The 22,120-nt window shown below is 47.7% G+C and overlaps 1 protein-coding gene across 1 annotated transcript in view; it reads left to right on the plus strand.

Moving 5' to 3' along the window:
* The first annotated feature begins 432 nt into the window (after positions 1 to 432).
* Positions 433 to 22,120, plus strand: part of RAB20 (RAB20, member RAS oncogene family) — a 29,799-nt gene continuing 8,111 nt past the window's right edge. The window contains exon 1 of the mRNA XM_007455320.1: positions 433 to 604. Within this exon, the coding sequence (XP_007455382.1) occupies positions 433 to 604 (172 nt within the window). The remainder of the gene's footprint in view (positions 605 to 22,120) is intronic.

Raw genomic sequence — 22,120 nt, forward strand, 5'->3', positions numbered from 1 at the left:
GTCGCGGGTCCGCCCAGGAGCCAGGTCCACCTGGGCGGGCGGGGGCCAGGCGCGGCGCGCGGCGCGCGGCGCGCGGCGCGGGCGGGACGTGGGGGGCGGGGCCCGAGGCGAGGCCCGGGGCGCCGGGCGTCTGGGGGGCGGGGCTGGGGGCGGGGCCGGGGCGCCCTGGACCTGGTGCGGACCGCCGCGGTCTGGGCGCCCGAGGTGGCCGTCGAGCTGGGTCCAAGGCTCCGGCCCAGCGCGGAGACGCGCTTCCTCTTCCGCATTCCCAGGCGTCCGGAGGAGAGGGTGCAAGTTCGGGGTCCCCGCGAGTCGGAGTCTCCGCGAGTCCCGGGTCTGAGCAGCCTCGGGGCGTCCGTCTGCTCTAGCAGCACCCCGGGCGCACGGGCCAGAAGGGCGCGGGAAAAAGGGAGGGGTGCCTCCTGCCAGAAGATGAGGAAGCCCGACGGGAAGATCGTACTTTTGGGGGACATGAACGTGGGCAAGACGTCGCTGCTGCAGAGGTACATGGAGCGGCGCTTCCCGGACACGGTCAGCACGGTGGGCGGTGCCTTCTACCTGAAGCAGTGGCGCTCCTACAACATCTCCATCTGGGACACTGCAGGTGAGGGGTGAGGGGCTTCCAGCTGGAGAGCAGCGTCCCCCAGGGCAGGGCTCCCTCAGGGCCGGGGTCTCCCAGGGCAGGGTCCCCCAGGGCAGACGCGTCCTGCCCCACACAGGATCCGGCCCTTGCTCCGCAGGTGTCTGCATCTCCGGGATCAGGCCCCTAGTCACAGTGTGGGACCACCCTTGGCCCCTCTTACTTGACTCCTTTGCTGGTGGGGCAACTGTTCAGCCACTGGGTGCATCTTAGCGACAGTCCAGGAGAACACCCTGGGCTCCAGAGAGTGTGCTGGTGACTTGTGTACCAGAGCACCCAGCCCAGCCAGCTAGTGGCAACCAGAGGCATTTAAGTGCTCGCACCGACAGGATCTCAGCTGCCATCCACAACAGCCTTGCTGAGGGGTGAGCAGAGCTAGTATAAATTACCTGCCCTTACAAAAGAGAAAACAGAGGCTCTGAATTCCCTGAGGGTTTAGGCAGGAAAGTAGGAAGCAGAACTCAGGTCTCCACCCTCAGTGCCAGGCATGTCTGCATTTTCCGCTTATCAGCCGCGTGATCTAGGCTTATGTGTGTTATGGGGTTTTGAAGTGATTGTCTATAGAAGCATTTTTAAGATAGGTAATAATTATTTTTAGTGCGTGTAGTATATTTGTGTTTTTTCAAAAGTACAGTGTATCAGAGGATCTTGATTCAAGCTTTCAGTTTGTTAACTCAATAATTACACTGACATTAGACTGTTACAATAGAATATATTTCCTTCCCCATGAAAAAGAATAAGGTACCGCAAGTAAATAAACTGTAAATAGTATGGCCTATTTGCAATGAGCATGACTTTTTGAAAGCCTGAAACCTTAAGGTCTGACTTTTTAAATGTCTGCACTTAAGTTTTTTATTTGTTTTGTTTTGTTTTATTTTTCCTCGTGCCATGCGGCTTGCAGGATCTTAGTTCCCTGACCAGGGATTGAACGCGGGCCCATGGTGGTGAAAGCACAGAGTCCTAACCACTGGACCGCCAGGGAATTCCCTAAATGTCTGCACTTTAAAAAATGATATGTATACTGGAAGGTCTGGTCCAGAATTTTAAAACTGCCAACTTGGGTGCACCAGTCAGCTGAATAAACAGGATTATAACTCACCTTGTTTTTAAAACTGAATTAATGAAGGCCGCTCTCGGACGTCTACCCCTCCTCTCTCCCTCCTGCTTTCTCTGCTGCTGTCTTTTTTGTTGTTATGGCTGTTAACATCTTGACTAATTTATTTGAAAACATGCTGTGAAAACAGCGTCTCCCAGGTACAAGTGTACCTTCCCTGCTCTGTTCTCCACCTCCAGGCTTCAGAGTGAGTGAAGTTCCTCTAAGATCCTTTACCTAAGCTGACCCTCCAGCACTAAGCATTTGGTAGCGATGGAATGAGGGCTGTAGAAATCAGACCACGTTAACATGATGCGTCTGCCTGATTTGGTACAAGGCTGGTCCTGAGGCTCCTTTGGTTGACTGGCTGGGCCTCACTGCTGTCCTTGGTTTATAAGAGGGTAATGCAGGGTTGGAGCTGGGAGACCCAAACCCAGAGCCCTGTGGTGGCTGCTGTTGGAAGCTGACCTTTACCACGTGGCGTGGTGTTTCTGGAACAGGAGCTGACCGTTGGTGTCAGAGCAGGCGTCTTGGCATCCAAGGTATGAAGAAGCAGTGTAATTTTGATCAACCACTTCGGTGCCAAGGACATGGTGCAGCTGGATTCTTGACTGCCTGCCAGGGGATTTTGTAATAAGGCTGATGAGATGTCCTCGGTATCTTGTTGGGCTCCCGGGGGCAGCGACTCACCTCCTGGCTGCCCGGGCTTCCGCCTTCTTCCCGGAACCCTGAGTGTGGACACTGGGGGCCCCAGGCCCCTTCTCCACATTGCTCACCTCCTGTGTACACACGTTCAGGGTGACGGAGGCTCAGAGGCCGCAGTGATACAGGCCACCTCTGTGCCTGGCTCCCCAAGGACGGCGGGGTTATGTGCAGCTTGGAGAGAAAAGGCAGGTATGAATCTTTGCCTCTTAGGTAATCCTTGTTGGAGATGCAAAAGTTTTAACTTTTAGGCGATTCTCTCTTTTTTCCTCCTTTTGCCTTGCCCTTAAACTTTCTTTATATTCCACATTGTCTTCTAAGTTGCGTTCGTTTTAATTTTTGTAGCTGAGGCAGAAGGACGGGGACCAGCTAGAGGATGCACGGCTTTGATCGCCGCTCTTGGTCACATGGCGTGGGTGGGGTGGGAGGGTGTTGAATAAGAAAAATGACAGCTGCTGCCCGAAGCCTGCCGGTGGAGCGGTGAGTGGGCCAGAGCGTGGAGAGGAGATGTGCTGGGCTCTTAGGTAGTTCTCTTAGTCAGCTGGCACAGGACTGCTTCCAAGGGAGTGTGACAGTAGATGGGGCTGGAGCTGGTTCCACCAAGTTTCTCGAATTCTCCCAGGCTCTGCGCGTTGCCCAATTCCAAGGCCACTTCTATGTTCATTACAGCAGCATCCCACTCCCAGTATCAGTTTTAGTTTCCTACTGCTGTGCTTTCCTGGGGGAGCATCTGTGGGGCGTGGGGTGGTACGTGAGTGAAGATGCCAGAAGACATGGACTGTCCATCTGAGGACCATGAGCCCTGGTCATGCTCCTTCTGCTCTGCGTGGAAGCTGCAGCCCCCGGCCCCGCTTCTAGGCAGCTGCTCCTGGATCCGGGGGATGGTGGGGATGCTGTGTCGGAAGTGGGGTTCGTTCAGGTTGGAAGAGGCGGCAGCGTTGTGGACCCACCTGGAGAAGAGCCGTCTTTGCCAACAGGGGACGCAGAGTTGCCGATCCTTGACGGTTTGGACCGGCCTGCGAGGGCTGCGTGTTTAGCCTTGCGAGACTGGCGCAGAAGTGGGTGGACAGCCCGCGCAACGTGTGCACGGAGCCAGCGGTGGATGGCTCGGATTTTAGCTCTCTTAATTTATTAGTGCAGCTGCGGAGTGGGTTTTGAGGTCCTAATCCGGACAAGCAGGATTGGTGTGACACGGGGCATCTAGTGGATGACCTCCCCTCTCTGTAGATCTGGGGGCTGACCTGGGCCTCACAGTTGCCCCACGTAGTGTTATTGGCGCCCCGCCCACCCAGTGTTTTACAGCAGCAGAGCTGAGTGGCTGCAGCAGAGACCATAGAGCACAGAAAGACAAAAACATTCACCCTGGCCCTTTGCAGAAATAGTTTGCTGACTCCTGGTTTAGGTCACATAAAAAGGAAAGTACTTTTCTAAAAGTCTTTCTGTAGTTTTAGAAACTCCCCGAAGAGTTTAGCATTTAGGGATTGAGGAGACCCTGGTTCAGTTAAACTCGACACGCAGCTCTGAGATTTCGCCTGGGTGTCCACTCAGAGCTAGACTGGGGGAGGGTGGGGCCTGGATTTAAGATTAGCCTGGGCTCCTACTGAAAAACTGTTCTTGGAAATAAATCTTAGATTAGGTTTGGGATCTGGAAGCTAAGCCTGCAAAGCCTGTGTTGTAGGTGGTCCATGTCTTTGTGGGTGGTCCATGTCTTGGTAGGTGGGTCGGTGTCTCTGTGGGTGGTACATGTCTTGGTAGCTGGGTCGGTGTCTTTGTGGGTGGTCCACATCTTTGTAGGTGGTCCACATCTTTGTAGGTGGTCCATATCTTTGTGGGTAGTCCATGTCTTGGTAGGTGGGTCAGTGTCTCTGGGTGGTCCACATCTTTGTGGGTGGTCCATGTCTTTGTGGGAGGCCCACCTCTTTGTGGGTGGGTCACATCTTTAGCACTACTGAAGATTTTGAATCGGCGCCCTCTGGGGTCAAGGCATCATTTGTAGAATTCCTTTGCTTTCTTGAGCAAAAACAGTGACCTGAATATGAATGTGGGTATTAGGGTAGGTGGAAGAAAATCTACTGTCTCGGCTCAGCAGGGTGGACAGGGAGCCATTGTACGGAGAGATCTCAGAGGACGAAGGCTGCCAGGGCGCAGCTGCACGTGCTGGGAGGTCTGCCCGGAATCTCCCTGGAGGAGGTGCTGGGAATTCTGGGGGTGGGTGGGGGGAGGTATTTAAGGCTCACTACTGTGGTGTGATGCGGGAGACTTTAACTAATTGAGGTCCACCACATTTGTGAACTAATACCTGGATCTTGTTAATGTCTCTGGGCGCTAATTCCATGCTTCGTTGTCTTTAAGTTCGCAGGAGAAATAGAAACTTTATGATTCCTAATTGAACTCCTCTCACTTCGCTGAGACTTCACAGAACTTCCCTCTCTGTGAAAAAGAAATTTTACACACATGTACACGTGTGTACGTACATGAGTTCAAAGGAGTTTTTATTCTTAGAATGAGGGCTTCGTCACTGTGATGACAGACTCTCGCGGCCCCTTTCCTCTTGTCCTCCTGTTATGGAGTCAGGTGCCTCAGGCCTGAGCCAAAGGTGCTATTTGGAATTTGTCACACGTGCCCTGTCCGCCTCCGTTTTCACCTTTGCTTGTGGCATCTCTCTCTCTGGGACGTCCCCTCTCCGGGCGATCCCCAACGTGAATTCTGTCCCATCTTCCAATGGCACATACTTTGTGAAGCCGTCATGGTAGCGCCAGATTTCTGCTTTTGCTCCAGACTGTACTACCACGTGACCTGGTGTGCCTTACTGTGTTCTGCCTTGTTTTGTTACCCGTCTGTCTTTCCTCTGACTTACAAGCTGTTGGAGGGAAGTTTGGGTTGTATTCATTTTTATGTTCTCCACAGACTAGCATTTTACTCTGTAATATTTTCTTTTTAAGCTAAGTTTTGCTGGATGAAATTGTTGAAAGCAATGGGAACAATTTAGAGCGGCTGAAGTTTGCAGGTTTATGGTCTTAATGATGTATTGACTCTGAATGATAAAATCAGTGTAAAAATGTCATTATCATGGGCCCTATAATGCAGCCAAAAATAGGCCAGTGTATGCCTGGTGAGGAAATACTGGTTCCTGATGTCAGTTATATGTGCCCTTGAAACAACTCTTTAGAGACTCCTGTCTCTTTTGACTTTGATACATTACAAGTCTATTTAGAGATGGAGAATAACACACTGGGACCTCTGCTTCTGGGCAGCTGGAGCAGTACTTTCCCCTCCTCTTCCCACTAATTACAGCTAAAAACTTTGGGGTATTATATATAAAACAAACATAAGAAGACACTGAAAGATGGAGAGAAGAGGGCAGACTGCCCAGGGACCTCGGGATCCAAAGGGTGACCCGGCGCTGAGCTCCCTGGGTTTCCTTTTTGCCTCATGTATCCCAGACTTGGAGCTCAAGACGCCAGAAATTTAGAAATGGCAAAGGCTACAGACAAAACAAGACAAAAAAGGCTACTCTCTCACCAGAGGGCCAGGACAGAGGTAGCACAGTAAGACAGAAACCTTTTAGACACTAACTGCTGTACTCTAGCCAGCACACAGGAAAAACTGGACCCACACCCACCCAGAAGGCCTTGCAGGAACCAGGGCTTCCCCCCTGCCTGGTGGTAATGAGGCACCCCAACTGCCCCACTAGGGGGTGTTGGAGAAGGCCTGCTAGGGTGGTGGGCTCTCATGTCTGGCAGGTGGTAACAAGCCCCCCCCCCCGCCCCACTTCATGGTGCCACGGGAGGCTACGTGGGAAACTTGGACGTTTGCCAGAAAAGAGGCAGTGCCTGCCTGGCCCCTCAGCTCATGCCGAGTTGATGTCAGAGGGAACCAGCTAAAATGCAAGGTTGAAGTAAGACCCAGAGTCTCATAACCCAGTGTGAAAATGTCCAGGTTTCAATCAGAAATCACTCATCATACAAGAACCAGGAAGATCTCAAACTGAATCCAAAAAGGCAATGAACAGATGCCAGCACCAAGATGGCAGAGATGACAGAGTTATCCGACCAAGGCTTCAAAGCCGCCATCGCAAGAATGCTTCAGTGAGCAATTACGGTCGCACTAAACCAATGAGAAAAAATAGAGAGGCTCAGAAAAATAGATCAAAAGAAGACCTCATGGAAATTTCTGAGCAGAAAAAATACAACCAAAATAAAAGACTTGGTGGGGCTTCCCTGGTGGCGCAGTGGTTGAGAGTCCGCCTGCCGGTGCAGGGGACACGGGTTCGTGCCCTGGTCCGGGAAGATCCCACGTGCCGCGGAGCGGCTGGGCCCGTGAGCCATGGCCGCTGAGCCTGCGCGTCCGGAGCCTGTGCTCCGCAATGCTCCGCAACGGGAGAGGCCACAGCGGTGAGAGGCCCGCGTACCGCAAAAAAAAAAATAAAAGACTTGGTGGATGGACTCAGTGAGGGAATGGAGGAGAGAGAGGAAGGAAACCAGAAACTGGGAGATAGAACCATCAGTTCACCCGATCTGAAATACGGAGAGAAAATAGAATGAAAATGAACAGAGCCACAGGGACCTGTGGGTAAAAGATCTAACATTGTGTCATTGGGGTCTTGGAAGGAGAGGAGAGAGGGTGGGGCTGAAAAGGAATAGCAGAAATAATGCCTGAAAACTTTCCAAATCTGGCAACATACATAAACCTGCAGGTTCCAGAATCCGAGAGAATCACAAACAGGAGAAAAACCCCAAAACTCCAAAAACTAAGGACAAGGAAGACATCTTGAAAGCAGTCAAAGGAGGAAAAAAAGATTATAATGACAGCAGATAATGCATCAGAAACCATGGCGGCCAGAAGGAGGTGGCACCGTGCTTTCCAAGTGCTGAAAACAAAGATGAGGACTACTGATTTATTTAAAAAAAATTTTATAGAAGTATAGTTGATTTACTATAAGTATAAGCATATACTATAGATTTACTATAACAAGTATAGTTGATTTACAGTGTTGTGTTAATTTCTCCTGTATAGCAAAGTGACTCAGCTACACACACATATATATGTTTTTCATATTCTTTTCCGTCATGGTTTGTCACAGAATACTGAATATAGTTCCCTGCGCTATAGGGACCTTGGTGCTTATCCATCCTATTTATAATAGTTTTGCCTCTGCTAATCCCAGACTCCCACTCCTTCCCTCCCCACCCCTCCTCCCCCTTGGCAACCACAAGTCTGTTCTCTACGTCTGTGAGTCTGTTTCTGTTTTGTAGATATGTTGATTTGTATCATATTTTAGATTCCACGTATAAGTGATATCATATGGTATTTGTCCTCTTTCTGACTGACTTTGCTTCGTATGATAATCTCTAGATCCATCCATGCTGCTGCAAATGGCGTTATTTCATTCTTTTTGATGGTCGAGTCGTATTCCATTGTATATATGTACCACATCTTCTTTATCCATTCATCTGTTGATGGACATTTAGGTTGTTTACATGTCTTGGCTATTGTGAATAGTGCCGCTATGAACATAAGGTATGCATGTATGTTTTGAATTATAGTTATGTCTGGGTATAAGGACTATTGATTTATAATTCTTGTTCATCTTCAGTTCCAAAAAATGATTCTGGAAAGACGTGCTTCTGTTATATATGCCACAACCTTGACTCAGAACTTTTCACCTGTTCTCTTCTTTAAATGACAGTATAATGCTATTTAATGTGCAATTTCACGTTTAATGTGCTATCTAGGTAAACCTTGGAGTTTTTCTTCCCACATGAATTTTAAAAGCTTTTGGCTTTGTAGCTTAAAAATTCACAAGTTTTGCCTATATAATAGTTTTTGGGTGTTGGTAGATTATCTTGGTTTGTTTTAAGTAAGCTTTATTGAATGTTTGCACATAAGCGGTAAAATTCACCCTAATTTTTTAGTTATAGGAGTTTTGACAAACACATACAGTCGTGTAACACAAGCACAACCAAAATACAAACTATTTCCATCCTTTAAAACAAATCCCTGGTCTCTCTGAGTCACCTCCTCTACTTACCCCAGCCCCAGGTAACATGGATCTGTTTTCTGTCCCTATAGTTGTCTTTTCTTTTTTAAATATTTATTTATTTATTATTTATTTGATTTATTTTGGCTGTTCTGGGTCTTAGTTGCAGCATTTGGGCTTCTTCGTTGCGGCATGTGTGTGGGGTCCTGTTCCCTGACCAGGGATCGAACCCAGGCCCCCTGCGTTGGGAGCGCCGAGTCTTACCCGCTGGACCACCAGGGAAGCCCCTATAGTTGTCTTTTCTAGGATCATACAGGATGGAGCACCTTGAGTCTAACTTCTTTTGCTTAATGCATTTGAGATCCATCTGTGTTGTTCAGTCCTGTTAATTGTTGAGTAACGTTCCACTGTATGGATATACCATCGCCAGTTATCCATCCACCAGTTGAAGGATATTTGGGTTGTTTCAGTTTTGAGTGATTATGAGTAGTCACTGTAAGCATTCACATAGAGGTTTTTATATGAACATAAATTTTCACCTCTCGGGTAAACCACCTAGGAGTAGGATGTTTGGGTTTTATAGTCAGTGTATGTTGAACATCAAGCTGACCCAACACCATTGGTTAAAAAGCCAGTTTTTGTTTTAGCTTACATTTGTTGAGATACTTACATTTCCATGTACAGACTTGGGAGATATTCTGTGTAGTGAACTAGTTAGTTAGCTCTTAAACACTTATGAAGAGAATGGTCTGTTTCTTGTTTTTCTTAGCTGACTTTATGCACACACATGTGGATAATTAGGCAATGAAAATTTCGTTGATTTCTCTGCCAGTGTCACAGAAGTGTTGCTGGAAAGGCAGGGCGCTTGGAGAGAGGCACTGGGAAGAAAAGACCCAGATTATAAGGTTTTAGCCTTGGCCATAAAACAGACAAATTTAATGGCTCACTCTGTCTCATCGGCAGAGTGGTTTGGAAAGAAGCTCACGCGTGGAGGCTGGCGACAGCTGCCTCGGCCACTTACCCCCTTGTTTTCACCCAGCCTTCAAAACCAGCTCTTCTCTGAGATCTGCCTTCCTGCTCAGCCCAGGCGAACACAACCTCACACTAGTATTTCTATTCCAAGAGAAGGCCAAGCTGAGCGTGTATCTCCTGCAAAGGGTTTCATAAACACTGGTTGATCTGTTCTTTGGACCAGGAGGAAGTGGGTGTGAACTGGTGGCTTCCCTCACGCTGGCCTGGCCTCTGTGGGCTGGTCTCAGGTCTCTGAAATAGCTTAGCTGCCCACTGCTCAGTTTCCCATTCTTTTGGCTCAAATAGCCTTGGAACTATGAGCAAAGTGGAACTTAGCTTTGACCTCTCTGGGTTTGCTTGCAGCAAAGATGAGACCAGTCGGACCATTGTAGGAGCATCCTTCAGCTCTAGAGAGTCTTCATTTCCGAGCACAGCAGGTGTCAGTAAACTTGGCGTATCCATTGGGGGTACCCACGTCGCAGGGGCACACAGAGTCTGGTGTAATCCTGTAACACTAGAACAGGATTTAAAGATCCATTTTTTCAGCCTCTTCCTCTTTCAGATGAAGAGACAGCCACGGGAAGTTATTTGTCCAATGTCCGAGGACCAGTTGGTGCAGAAAAGGGGCTGGAGCTAGGGACCTGTGACTCCTTAACCAAAGTCTTTACACTGTTTACACCTTATTTCATGCCGCCTTTGCCTCTATCATGGACGCTTCTTTTAATTTTAGGGGCCCCTGTGCTTTAAAATCCTCCCCTGCTACAGTCTTCTCAGAAATCAGGGTGGTGTCCTAAGGAAAGCTGGCTTGCGAAGTGTTTTCTGAGGCCATTCAGATTGCTGACTCTCGGTCCCTTCCTTCCTGGGGCTCCTGCCTGTGTGAATAGCAGGGATTACCTTGGCTTCAGCGGTGCCAGACACCATGCTGAGTGCTTTGGGGGCCTTGTCTCTTCTTTCCTACAACTACTTTGTGGGGTTGGTATTTTTATCACCTCCCTTTTGCAAGCCAGGAAGCTAAGGCCCAGGTCATGCTGGTTGCTGGGGAGCCCAGATTTGAGGTCGGCTTCTCGTCGCAGTTAGTGGGTTCCTTTCCACTCTTCCCACCACTGCGTGGGTGCCCAGGCACTTAACTTCAGTGCCCTCCGCGTGCAGACTGCTCCCCCTACACGCTGCCCTGGGACGCCATCCACGGAGACCAGGGTGAGATGCAGACTGGCTCCCTCACGCCTGGGTAGCAGCCAGACAGAGCAGAACGAGTGAAACAGCACAGCAGGCACTGACAGGAAGAGAATGAGGCCTACTACGCTCGCCCCCACATGCCCTCGTGAGCACGGGCTGGGCCCGTGACGGAATGGTGGATATTATTAGATGGCCAGTGACTGGCGTTTACTTTTACAACTTTGATTTCAGTGGCCTACGTTAGAAGTTTTGATTTCCGGTTTGTCTATGATTTCTCATCTGCTATTTGAAAGAGGGTGTGGGGCTGGGACCTCGCTTTTTTCCTGGGTTCATGATATTTATTTGGTTCCCCATTGTTGAAGGGCCACTTGTATTTCCACAAGTGCCTGAACCCAGGCATCAGAAGCATTTCTGGGGGCTTCCCTGGTGGCACAGTTGGTTAAGAATCCACTTGCCAATGCAGGGGACACGGGTTTGAGCCCTAGTCCGGGAAGATCCCACATGCCGTGGAGCAGCTAAGCCCGTGCGCCACAACTACTGAGCCCATGCATCACAACTACTGAAGCCCACATGCCTAAAGCCCGTGCTCCACAACAAGAGAAGCCACCGCAATGAGAAGCCCGCGCACCGCAATGAAGAGTAGCCCCCGCTCGCCGCAACTAGAGAAAGCCCGCGCGCAGCAACGAAGACCCAACGCAGCCAAAACTAATAAATTAAAAACAAAAGAAAAAGAAGCCCTTCTATCTTGGACACCAGGCCTGGCAGAGGAGAGCGGCCTCAGGCCTGTGGTGTGTAGGTGCCCCTGCTGTGTCTGGGCGACTGGAGGGCATTATTAGGGCCTGGGTTAGAGTTGAGGGTGTGTGGTGGTCACTTTTCTTTGTGGAGAAAGCAGTTCACCTCCAGTTGCACAAGACTCGATCATTCCTGTGCTGCTCTCTACGTGTGCCTGTTTTCCTCCGTGAACCCAGGGTTCCTGCATCTGTGCCCTGTGGACGTCTTTGAGCTGCTCGTGACATCGGTCGGGCTCCCTCATTAAATGAGATCACCAAGATCTTTAACATGTGTTTATTTTTTTGCATCTGTGGGAGAGTCATGATTTTGCCCTTTCTTGAAAATCGTCTTTTAATACGTGTCAGGGTGGAATTGCTTAAAGAATGCTTGCCCAGATCTCATTCTTGTCCTAACAGAATTCGGAGGCCCTCCGCTGCCATTAAAGCTCATCGTCTGGCATTTCCTTACCCAGGTATTCCTGCCGCTGTCGGGGTTATGAGCTGCTTACATCCTGCGGGTCCTTGAGCAGCTGTGTGGCTGCTCTGGGCCTCTGCTTCAAGATCCGTACAGTTGTGCCACTAATGGTGGGGAGGACGAGATGCATTAGGTGTGCATGTGCTTGCGTGCATGTGTGTACGGTAGGTATATGTGTGTGCATGTGTGCACGTAGGTATATGTATGTGTGTGTCTGCATGGTTGTACATGTGCATGTGTGTGCATGTAGGTATACACGTGCACGTGTGTGTTGTACATGTCTGTGAGTGCATGTGTGCACGTAGGTATATGTTGTGCATGTGTGTGCACGTAGGTATACGTATGCATGTGTTGTACCTGTGCACACACGTGCATGTAGATATACATGTGCACGTGTGCATGTGTGTATTATGCTGTGTTGTACATGTCTGTGTGTGCGTGTGTGTGCACACCCGTCTAGCTTGACACTCTGCCTGGCACTCGGAGTGACAGTGCAGCCAGGGTGGGCTCTGTGCCGACCTGAAGGGAGCACGAGCTGACTTGGTTAGAGGAACGGGATTCAGCTGATTCAAGGAAACTGGTGAGGATGCCGTCCCAGGGAGCCAGGGAGCCAGGGGACAGCAGTTCTTCCTTTCTGCCTGGCCGCTTGTCCTGAAAAAGGACAAGTCCACGTGAGTGGAGGACGTTTTTAACAGTTTCTGAGTTTCTGTCGTGACGGGAGCCCTCCTGTGAGGCTCTTGCTTCCGGGGTGGCCGTGAGTGGTGTGGCCTCACATCACGGTGCTGTGTGTGGCTTGTTTTAAACAATCCCTGGGCTGTGTGAGGATACAGTTGCTCCCACTTTTCAAAGCCTGTTGACCTACTGTTTACTTATCCGGGCCCCTTTTCTATAGCAATTGCAAAAGCACATTCCGAACCTAACTGATTTCCAGTCTGATTAACTCTGGTTAGTTACTGTGTGACCGCAGGCCCTGGCAGTGTCGCCTTTCAGCTTCCCCGATTGAGCAGCTGCTCCGTCTGTAGCTGTGCCCGGGCGCCGAGGACCAGGGAGGGGGCAGCAGAGGGGGACGTGCAGACGCAGCACACGCAGGGCTGGGCTGCAGGGTTGGTCGTGTTAATGCTGCACGCGTCTTGGGGTGATGAGAGCCTCCCGGGACTGCTCCATGGTCACCATCACCCTGCCACTGCTCCTTGTGGGAGCCCCAGGGCGGCAGCCGCAGAATCCAGGCCCCGCCCAGACCTTCCCAATGAGAACCTGCATTTTAACCACATTGCTAGGTGATTCAAGGTCCAGGTCATGAGCCTGGACTTGCTGCAGCCGTGGGCAGATGAGCTGTGAGTATCCAGAAAGGCAAGGGTCAGACCACTGGCACTTGCTGGCGCTGTCTTTACATGCAGTTCTACCATCTGTCCATCAACTTTCTACCTATCACTCATCTGTCCATCATTTTCCTTCTACCTCTGTATCGTCTGTCTCCTATCTATTTTTAACCATAGGGAATTTTTTTTGTGGTAAAATACACATAACACGGCGTTTTACTCATTTTTAAGTGTACAGCTTGCTGGTATTAAGCATGTCCAACTATCACCACCATCATGTCCAGAACTTTTTCATCTTCCAACTTAAGCTCCAACCCCATTAAACACAAAACCCATCCCCCTCCCTCCAGCCCCTGGTAACCCTTTTTTTGCTTTCTATCTCTGTGAATTTGTCTATTCTAGGGAATTATTTAAAATGTTTACTTTTATGTATAGCATAATATCATTATATTTAAATATGGTAAACTAAGTTCAAACAAAATACTTTGATATGATTGATTTGAAAGGGTTTTTGCACTGTTAAATTGATACAATTATATCTAGGTACCCAATCATCCCCAGAAGGTGTTTCTGATTTTACAATGTGTGTCTATGGAAAATGTACTTTCTAGGGAATTTTATTAGAACACACCCAATCTGTTAAGCAAGAGGTAACTAGACATTGTAAACATATGTAAAATCCTTTGTTTCCGTAGGACTGTTCAGAAAAGGTTTCATATACTTCCCTTGGGTTATAATTCCAGCGCTCCCCACTTATCCTTGGGGGACGCGTTCCAAGACCCCCAGTGGATGCCTGAAACTGCGGATGGTACCAAGCCCTCTACGTGTTATATTTTTCTTATATGTACATACGTATGATAAAGTTTAATTTATAAATTAGGCACAGTAAGAGATGAACAACAATAACTAAAAATAAAGTAGAGCAATTATAACAATACCCTGTAGTGAAACAGCACACAATTCAAAACATGAATTGCTTATTTCTGAAATTTTCCATTTAATATTTTTGGACTGTGGTTAACCAAGTGTCATCTGAAACCTTGGAAAGTGAAACCTCGGAAAGTGAAACCTCGGATAAGGGAGGTGATTGTAACAGGAAAACATTTGTTCTCTGCTGTGTATTTCTCAGAAGACTTTATATTATGGAGAAGACGACAAAAACATTCTCTTAGAAATAACTGGGGGGCTTCCCTGGTGGCGCGGTGGTTGCGAGTCCGCCTGCCGATGCAGGGGATGCGGGTTCGTGCCCCGGTCCGGGAGGATCTCACGTGCCGCGGAGCGGCTGAGCCTGCGCGTCCGGAGCCTGTGCTCCACAACAGGAGAGGCCACAGCGGTGAGAGGCCCGCGTACCGCAAAAAAAAAAAGAAAAAAGAAAAAAGAAATAACTGGGGTATTTACTGAGTGGGGTACTCCAGATAAGAAGCCATTCTAGATAACTTAATATTTTGAGAAAACCCTTTATAAAGAGTTTTCTTAGCATGGCATTTGCAGTTCAGTCTTGTCTTTGAAACAAGTTAAAACTTGCTTCAAAAGATCTGAAATGATTTTAGTTTCCTGCTTTAATAAGTAGAGAATTTCGCAAATAATTGACTTTTTCTTTGATAATCTCTTCTTTTTTTAACCCCACATTTGTTTATTTCTTTATTTTTGGCTGTGTTGGGTCCTCGCTTCTGCGCGAGGGCTTCCTCTAGTTGCGGCGAGCGGGGGCCGCTCTTCATCGCGGTGCGCGGGCCTCTCACTGTCGCAGCCTCTCTTGTTGCGGAGCACAGGCTCCAGACGCGCAGGCTCAGTAGCTGTGGCTCACGGGCCTAGTTGCTCCGTGGCATGTGGGATCCTCCCAGATCAGGGCTCGAACCCGTGTCCCCTGCATTAGCAGGCAGATTCTCAACCGCTGCGCCACCAGGGAAGCCCCTGATAATCTCATTTTAAAAAGTAATTCTCACAGGACAGCAGAGTATCTGTTGAAGGTAAAGGATATTGGATTTAATATCCTGGTATGTGAGAGTTTTTGTTTTTTTAAAGTTAAATCTGTTACATAAGTGTATTTTCTTTGGATTTGCCTTTTTTCTTTTTTTTTTTTTTAACATCTCCATTGGGGTACAATTGCTTTACAATGGTGTGCTAGTTTCCGCTCCACAACAGAGTGAGTCAGCCATACATATACACGTTCCCATATCTCTCCCCTCTTTGTCTCCCTCCCTCCCACCCTCCCTATCCCACCCCTCCAGACAGCCACAAAGAACCGAGCCGGTTTCCCTGTGCCATGCGGCTGCTTCCCACTGGCTATCTACCTTACGTTTGTTAGTATATATATGTCCATGTCTCTCTCTCGCCCTAACACACCTCACCCTTCCCCCTCCCCATATCCTCAAGTCTGTTCTCCAGTAGGTCTCTGTCTTTATTCCTGTTTTACCCCTAGGTTCTTCATAACATTTTTTTTTCTTAAATTCCATATATATGTGTTAGCATACGGTATTTGTCCTTCTCTTTCTGACTTACTTCACTCCGTATGACAGACTCTAGATCTATCCACCTCATTACAAATAGCTCAATTTCGTTTCTTTTTATGGCTGAGTAATATTCCATTGTATATATGTGCCACATCTTCTTTATCCATTCATCCGACGGCGGGCACTTAGGTTGTTTCCATCTCCGGGCTATTGTAAATAGAGCTGCAATGAACATTTTGGTACATGACTCTTTCTGAATTCTGGTTTCCTCAGGGTATATACCTAGTAGTGGGATTGCTGGGTCATATGGTAGTTCTATTTGCAGTTTTTTAAGGAACCTCCATACTGTTCTCCACAGTGGCTGAACCAATTCACATTCCCACCAGCAGTGCAAGAGTGTTCCCTTTTCTCCACACCCTCTCCAGCATTTATTGTTTCTAGATTTTTTGATGATGGCCATTCTGACTGGTGTGAGATGATATCTCATTGTAGTTTTGATTTGCATTTCTCTAATGATTAATGATGTTGAGCATTCTTTCATGTGTTTGTTGGCAGTCTGTATATCTTCTTTGGAGAAATGTCTATTTAGGTCTTCTGCCCATTTTTGGATTGGGTTGTTTATTTTTTTGTTATTGAGCTGCATGAGCTGCCTGTAAATTTTAGAGATTAATCCTTTGTCAGTTGATTCATTTGCAAATATTTTCTCCCATTCTGAGGGCTGTCTTTTGGTCTTGTTTATGGTTTCCTTTGCTGTGCAAAAGCTTTGAAGTTTCATTAGGTCCCATTTGTTTATTTTTGTTTTTATCTCCATTACTCTAGGAGATGGGTCAAGAAGGATCTTGCTGTGATTTATGTCATAGAGTGTTCTGCCTATGTTTTCCTCTAAGAGTTTGATAGTTTCTGGCCTTACATTTAGGTCTTTAATCCATTTTGAGCTTATTTTTGTGTATGGTGTTAGGGAGTGATCTAATCTCATACTTTTACATGTACCTATCCAATTTTCCCAGCACCACTTATTGAAGAGGCTGTCCTTTCTCCACTGTATATTCCTGCCACCTTTATCAAAGATAAGGTGACCATATGTGCATGGGTTTTTTTTTAAGTTAAATCTGTTACATAAGTGTATTTTCTTTGGATTTGCCTTTTTTCTTAATACTAGAGTGTTAAAGAAGGTCCCTTTATTTGAATTATTTGGTCTTGTTATTGAATTATTTTTAGTAAATCCATGTCTGAAAAGAGTGAAGCGATTTGAGAATTAAATTCCAGTTATAATTATATGACCTTGAGAATTATTTCATAAAGCCCCGTCAGTGAGTCACAGGCAAGGGATTAACTTATGCGCAGGTAATTATTTAGGTGGTTCGTATGGCATATGATGTATTCTTGGTTTTTGTTCAGCCTTCAAATTGCCAAACAGAAACAACAGAGGTGACACATATGCTGATTTGGGTAAATGTCATTGTGTATGTATTGAAATGTGAAAATAAATCCGTTTTTCTGAAACACTTTTCCTCTTCCCCATATGTTGCCATTTCTTTAGTTGGAAATCATTTGGGGTTTGGGTTCCTTTACTTATAGAAGGAAAAAAGTCTCATTTTACAGGCGTGGGTCAGGATGACCGTCATTAAATAGTTGCCGACTGATCTGGCAGTCAAGTCCCACAAAGCTGTTTTTCATTTTGTTACTAGTGTAAGCCCGTGGGCTTCCTAGACTCAAAGAATAATCATTGGCCTTTGTGTCATGAAGCACGGCTATGTTTAGAATGCCTTTTAATGGTCACAGACGATTAAGAACAAAATTAAAGGACCTATAAATGCAAGCAACTAAGTTGGATTATTGGATTCAAAATAATAGTTTATCTTTAAAGTGTTATCTAATCACCACCTTTGACCGGTGTCGTTCATTAATCTGTGTTGAGGTTTTAGGTCTTCCTTCTGGCGGAAAAGATACCCCAGTAATATTGTGGGGTAGGATTTTTTTCCTTTTCAACTTCTCGACTTTCATCTCCAGCTGGTGGCTGTTGGATCAGTCTCTGCCTGCGTGGAATTTTCGTGAGGTTCCTGTGGGTGACTCTCAGGCAGGGCAGTGGGAGGGGTCTGCTCCCTGGGTGATTCTTAAGCCAAGCTTTAGATGGGAAAGTGCCGGCAGCCTCCAGCCCTGTCTCCGCGTTACTATCACCATCTGAGAAGAATCCCTGCAGGGCGTCCACACCCTGTGGGACGTGCTTCTACTGGAGGACTCCTGCTTTTCGCTGTTGGTGCTTATCTTGCCTTTTGGGATTTGCTCAATTTCTGATGAGAGAGCTATTGCAGAAAGCATCCCATTGTTACTTCTTCTAGACTTTGAAATACTGCCATTCTTTTTTGAGCCCAGTTTTGTCCTGCTAACCCTTCTCAGGAGTAGGACTTGATCTGACAGTGCAGCCTTGCACTCAGGACCTGGACTCTGGACCCTGGACCCGGTGGCTGGGGTTCTGGACCCGCCTCTGCCATTCGCTGCCTGTGTGTCCCTGGCCTTTGTGCTCCTCTGTCAGCGTTTGCTTCAGGCCTGGGGGTGGAAATGAGGCCACAGTCCCCGCCAGGGGATGGGAGGGAGTAAACGGCCATGCATGTAAAGGGCTCGGATGTAGTGAGTGCTGTAGATGGGTTAGCTCTTGGGAAAGTTAAGCACATGCAGTGCACTCGCTGTAAGAGCCAGAATAGCTCCCGGTTCTGTTCTGTCTGCTTGACGAGGTCCCTCTATGTGGACATTGTTCTTGTTCGATCCGTGACTTTCGGTGTCTGTGAATGGGGAGGCCATCGGCCCGATTCACACCTTCCTGGGGTTAAGAGTTTCCTGGGACCGTCGTAACAAAGCTCCACAGGCTGGGTGGCTTAGAGCAACAGAAATGCATCATCCCGTAGGTCTGGAGGCTGGAAGTCTGAAATCACGGTGTGGGCAGGGCCGTGCTCTGTCAGAAAGCTTATACCCACCCTCCTAGCTTCTGGTGGTTTCTGGGGTTCCTGGCCGGTAGATGCACAGTCTTCACATCATTATTCCTTTTCACGTGTTTGTGTGTCTCTCCTCTTCTTATCGGGACACTGTACTGGATTAGGTTCCAACCTAATGACCTCATCTTAACCTGATTACACCTGTAACGAGTATTTCCAGATAAGGCTCCGTTCACAGGCTCTGGGGATGAGGGTCCGGATGTATCTTCTGGGACCACCACTCAGCCCACTGCAGACGGATAGGAGACTTTAGAAATTACCTCTTTTAGGGACACATAGTTTTTTGAGGCAGCAGCCTGCTGTGTCCCCCTTTGCTGGCAAAGCAATAAAGCTATCCTTAAAAAAAAAGAAAAAAGAAATGACCTCTTTTACAGGAGAAAAAGCAAGAATAAAAGGTAGAGAAAGAGGGAGGGGATCATTTTAAACCCAAGAAAAAATCGACGTGAAATTCCTCGTTCCATTCTCCACCCCCCCCCGTGCTGTGCCGGCCCCGCACCCAATAAAACGTGTCCCTCGGCGTCTGCTTTGGAAATCCTATGTTTCCTCTGTTTACTGTTTAGCCGTTGAGAACCTGGCAGGAGAGGGTTTGGGCTGTTTTGTGAGTTCACGCTCCATTCGGAAGCCAGCTGGGACGTCCCAGGACGGGTGCGGCGGGAGATTTCTCCGTTTTTATGGTCTGACTTAGGAAGAGAACCCGCCGGGCTAGTGCGGAGGGCAGACAAGGGAGCCGTGAGGAAGTGACCGGTTCGGGTCAGAGTGACACTTGCAGCTGCTGGAGAGCCCTTTCAGGCCACTCCCCCTTCCCGTGGACCCAGCGGCCAGGTCGGATGAGAGGCGTGGCCTCTGGCTGACCGTGGTGCCGGGTGCACGACGGGTGCACGAGGCGGGGTTGGGGAGCGGACCCTGCTGGGAGGCACTGAGGGAGGAATGCCCGCTGCCTGCAGGGGACATTGGGGCGGTCTCTGTTTACGGAGGCAATCGGGCGTCCGTGGAGACACCTGGACACAGAGAGGAGACGGGCTGCTGAGACAGTCCCACCTGCTGGAGGGTCTGGCTGTTGCCAGCAGGCACATTCCCAGGAGGACACCTTGCAGAGAAACAAGTGTGTTAGTGAGGCTTCTCCAGAGACACAGAACCGAGAGGATGTGGATACATATATATCTCCATTTATAAACACTATATATATACTATATAGATATACACTAGATACATATAATATATACATATACAATATATATAGACTAGATACATATACAATATATATACACTGTATACGTATACTATATATATATTATATACATATATAATATATATAGACTAGATACATATACTATATATATACACTAGATACACATACAATGTATATACACTGTATATGTATACTATATATTATATACATATATAATATATATAGACTAGATACATATGCTATAGATATACACTAGATACACATACAGTGTACATACACTGTATATGTATACTATCTATATACTATATACATATATAATATATATAGACTAGATACATATGCTATATACACTAGATACACATACAATATATATACACTATATACATGTACTATATATATACTATATACATGTATAATATATGCAGACTAGATACATATGCTATATATATGTACACTAGATACATATACAATATATATACACTATATACATACACTACATATATACACTATATGTATCCATATATATGTATATGTGTATGTGTATATATATATATATATATATATATATATATATATATATATATATATATAGAGAGAGAGACGGACAGACAGACTGACACGGAGAGACAGGGAGATTGATTTAGACTGGGGGAGGGAGAGAGGAACTGGCTCCAGGAGTGTGGGGCTGGCAGGTCTGAAATCTGCTGGGTGGGCTGGCAGGCAGGAGACCCCAGGAGGAGTTGCTGTTGCATCTTGAGTCCTGCACGGCAGCAAGGTTGGGAACTCGGGCACAGTATTTTATAACTCAGGCTGTAGTCTGGGGGCAGAATTCCTTCTTCTCCAGGAAGTCTCAGTCTTTGCTCTTAAAGCCCTTCAACTGATTGGACGAGGCCCACCGACATTATGGCGGGCGATCTGCTTTGCTAAATCAGTGATTGCCGATGTTAATCACACTTAAAAAAATACCTTCCTGGCAGCATCTAGACGTGCGTCGGACCACAGAGCTGGGCACCATGGCCTGGCCACGCTGACACATAAAATTAAGCGTCACGCACGTCACGATGGTCGGTGTTGGATCACCCCCTCATTTCCCGGAGCCTCTGCGTGGAGGGTGGGTTCTCAGATGAAGTGTCCGTGCCCTGTCGCCCCCTCAGTTTGCACACACAGGTGGAGGCAGCTGTGCCCAGCGGTGGCTCCACACAGCCGACCCCTTTTATCACCCTGGGAAGACACGTGGACCCATCTTCTGACTGCATGAAAAGAGCTCTAAGCATCTGTTCTTTGCAAACGTTCCTCGGGGCAGCTGTTTCCACGGCTGTTCTCTCACCAGGTTCACTATCAGTGTAGAGACACATACACGCAGAGGGAATGTTCCAGATCTTCCCTGTGCCTGTAACCTGTAGTCAAATCGCGTCACACTGAACACAATAGAGCTAAAGTCATCCTTCAGGTAGTATTATTTATAGTGCTGCGGGTGGAACTCGGAAGCTTTAGAAAAGGATTTTATTTCATGTTTTAAGCATCTCTCAGAAGGGAAGGGCGTCACTGCTCATTCTGGGCTGAGCTTCTCCGGGCTGTGCTGGGGCCCACCTCTGAGGTCGCCCTGGGGTTTCTGTTTGCTCCCCTCTCTGGTTATGTGGATCTGGGTTCTTTTATCTTCACGTTACCATGTGGATATTTCTGTGGGCGTTTTTAAATTTCTTCTTTCTTTCACTGTCTGCACTTAAGTTTCCTGGTAGACCTCACTCTTCAACTGGCCTGGAATAAGGATCGTTCTGATTCTCACCCTGAATGACTGCCTCTTACCTCCCACTTCTGCTCAGCGGCTGCACATCACATTCTCCGGGGGTACTTTTAAAGGGATTGGATACCCACACCCCTGCCCTGCCAGATCCTAGCTCCTGTGTTCTGGGGTAGGGGGTCCGAGCATCACTATTTTTTAAAAGCCGCCCCCTCCCCTGTTTAAAATGTGCAGCCAGTGTTGTAACATGGTTTCTGGTGGCCGTACCACCCATTGGGTTATTTAAAACTATTTAAGCCAAAAGGACGCGACGCTCGGGGTGAAATGCTGGTCGTCATCTGGCCAGAGGACGCTGGAGCATCAAAGAGAATGTAATCAGGCATTTGATTTTCATTGTCCAGCAGCAGGTTGGGGTGATTGTGGCCACTGACCTCTGTCCTCCTGCCCTGGGCTGGTTTTCAGTTCCAGTTACACAGTGGGTGGCGGCCACATGACAGAGTGTCCCCGAGAAATGGGGGGAAGGTCATCCTCGGAAAGCAAGACTCATACAAATACGGAAGGTGTAGGAGATCGGTCAACAGCAA

The sequence above is a fragment of the Lipotes vexillifer genome, unplaced genomic scaffold (assembly GCF_000442215.2).
Source record: "Lipotes vexillifer unplaced genomic scaffold, Lipotes_vexillifer_v1.1 scaffold132, whole genome shotgun sequence".
In the NCBI taxonomy this organism is placed as follows: Eukaryota; Metazoa; Chordata; class Mammalia; order Artiodactyla; family Lipotidae; genus Lipotes; species Lipotes vexillifer.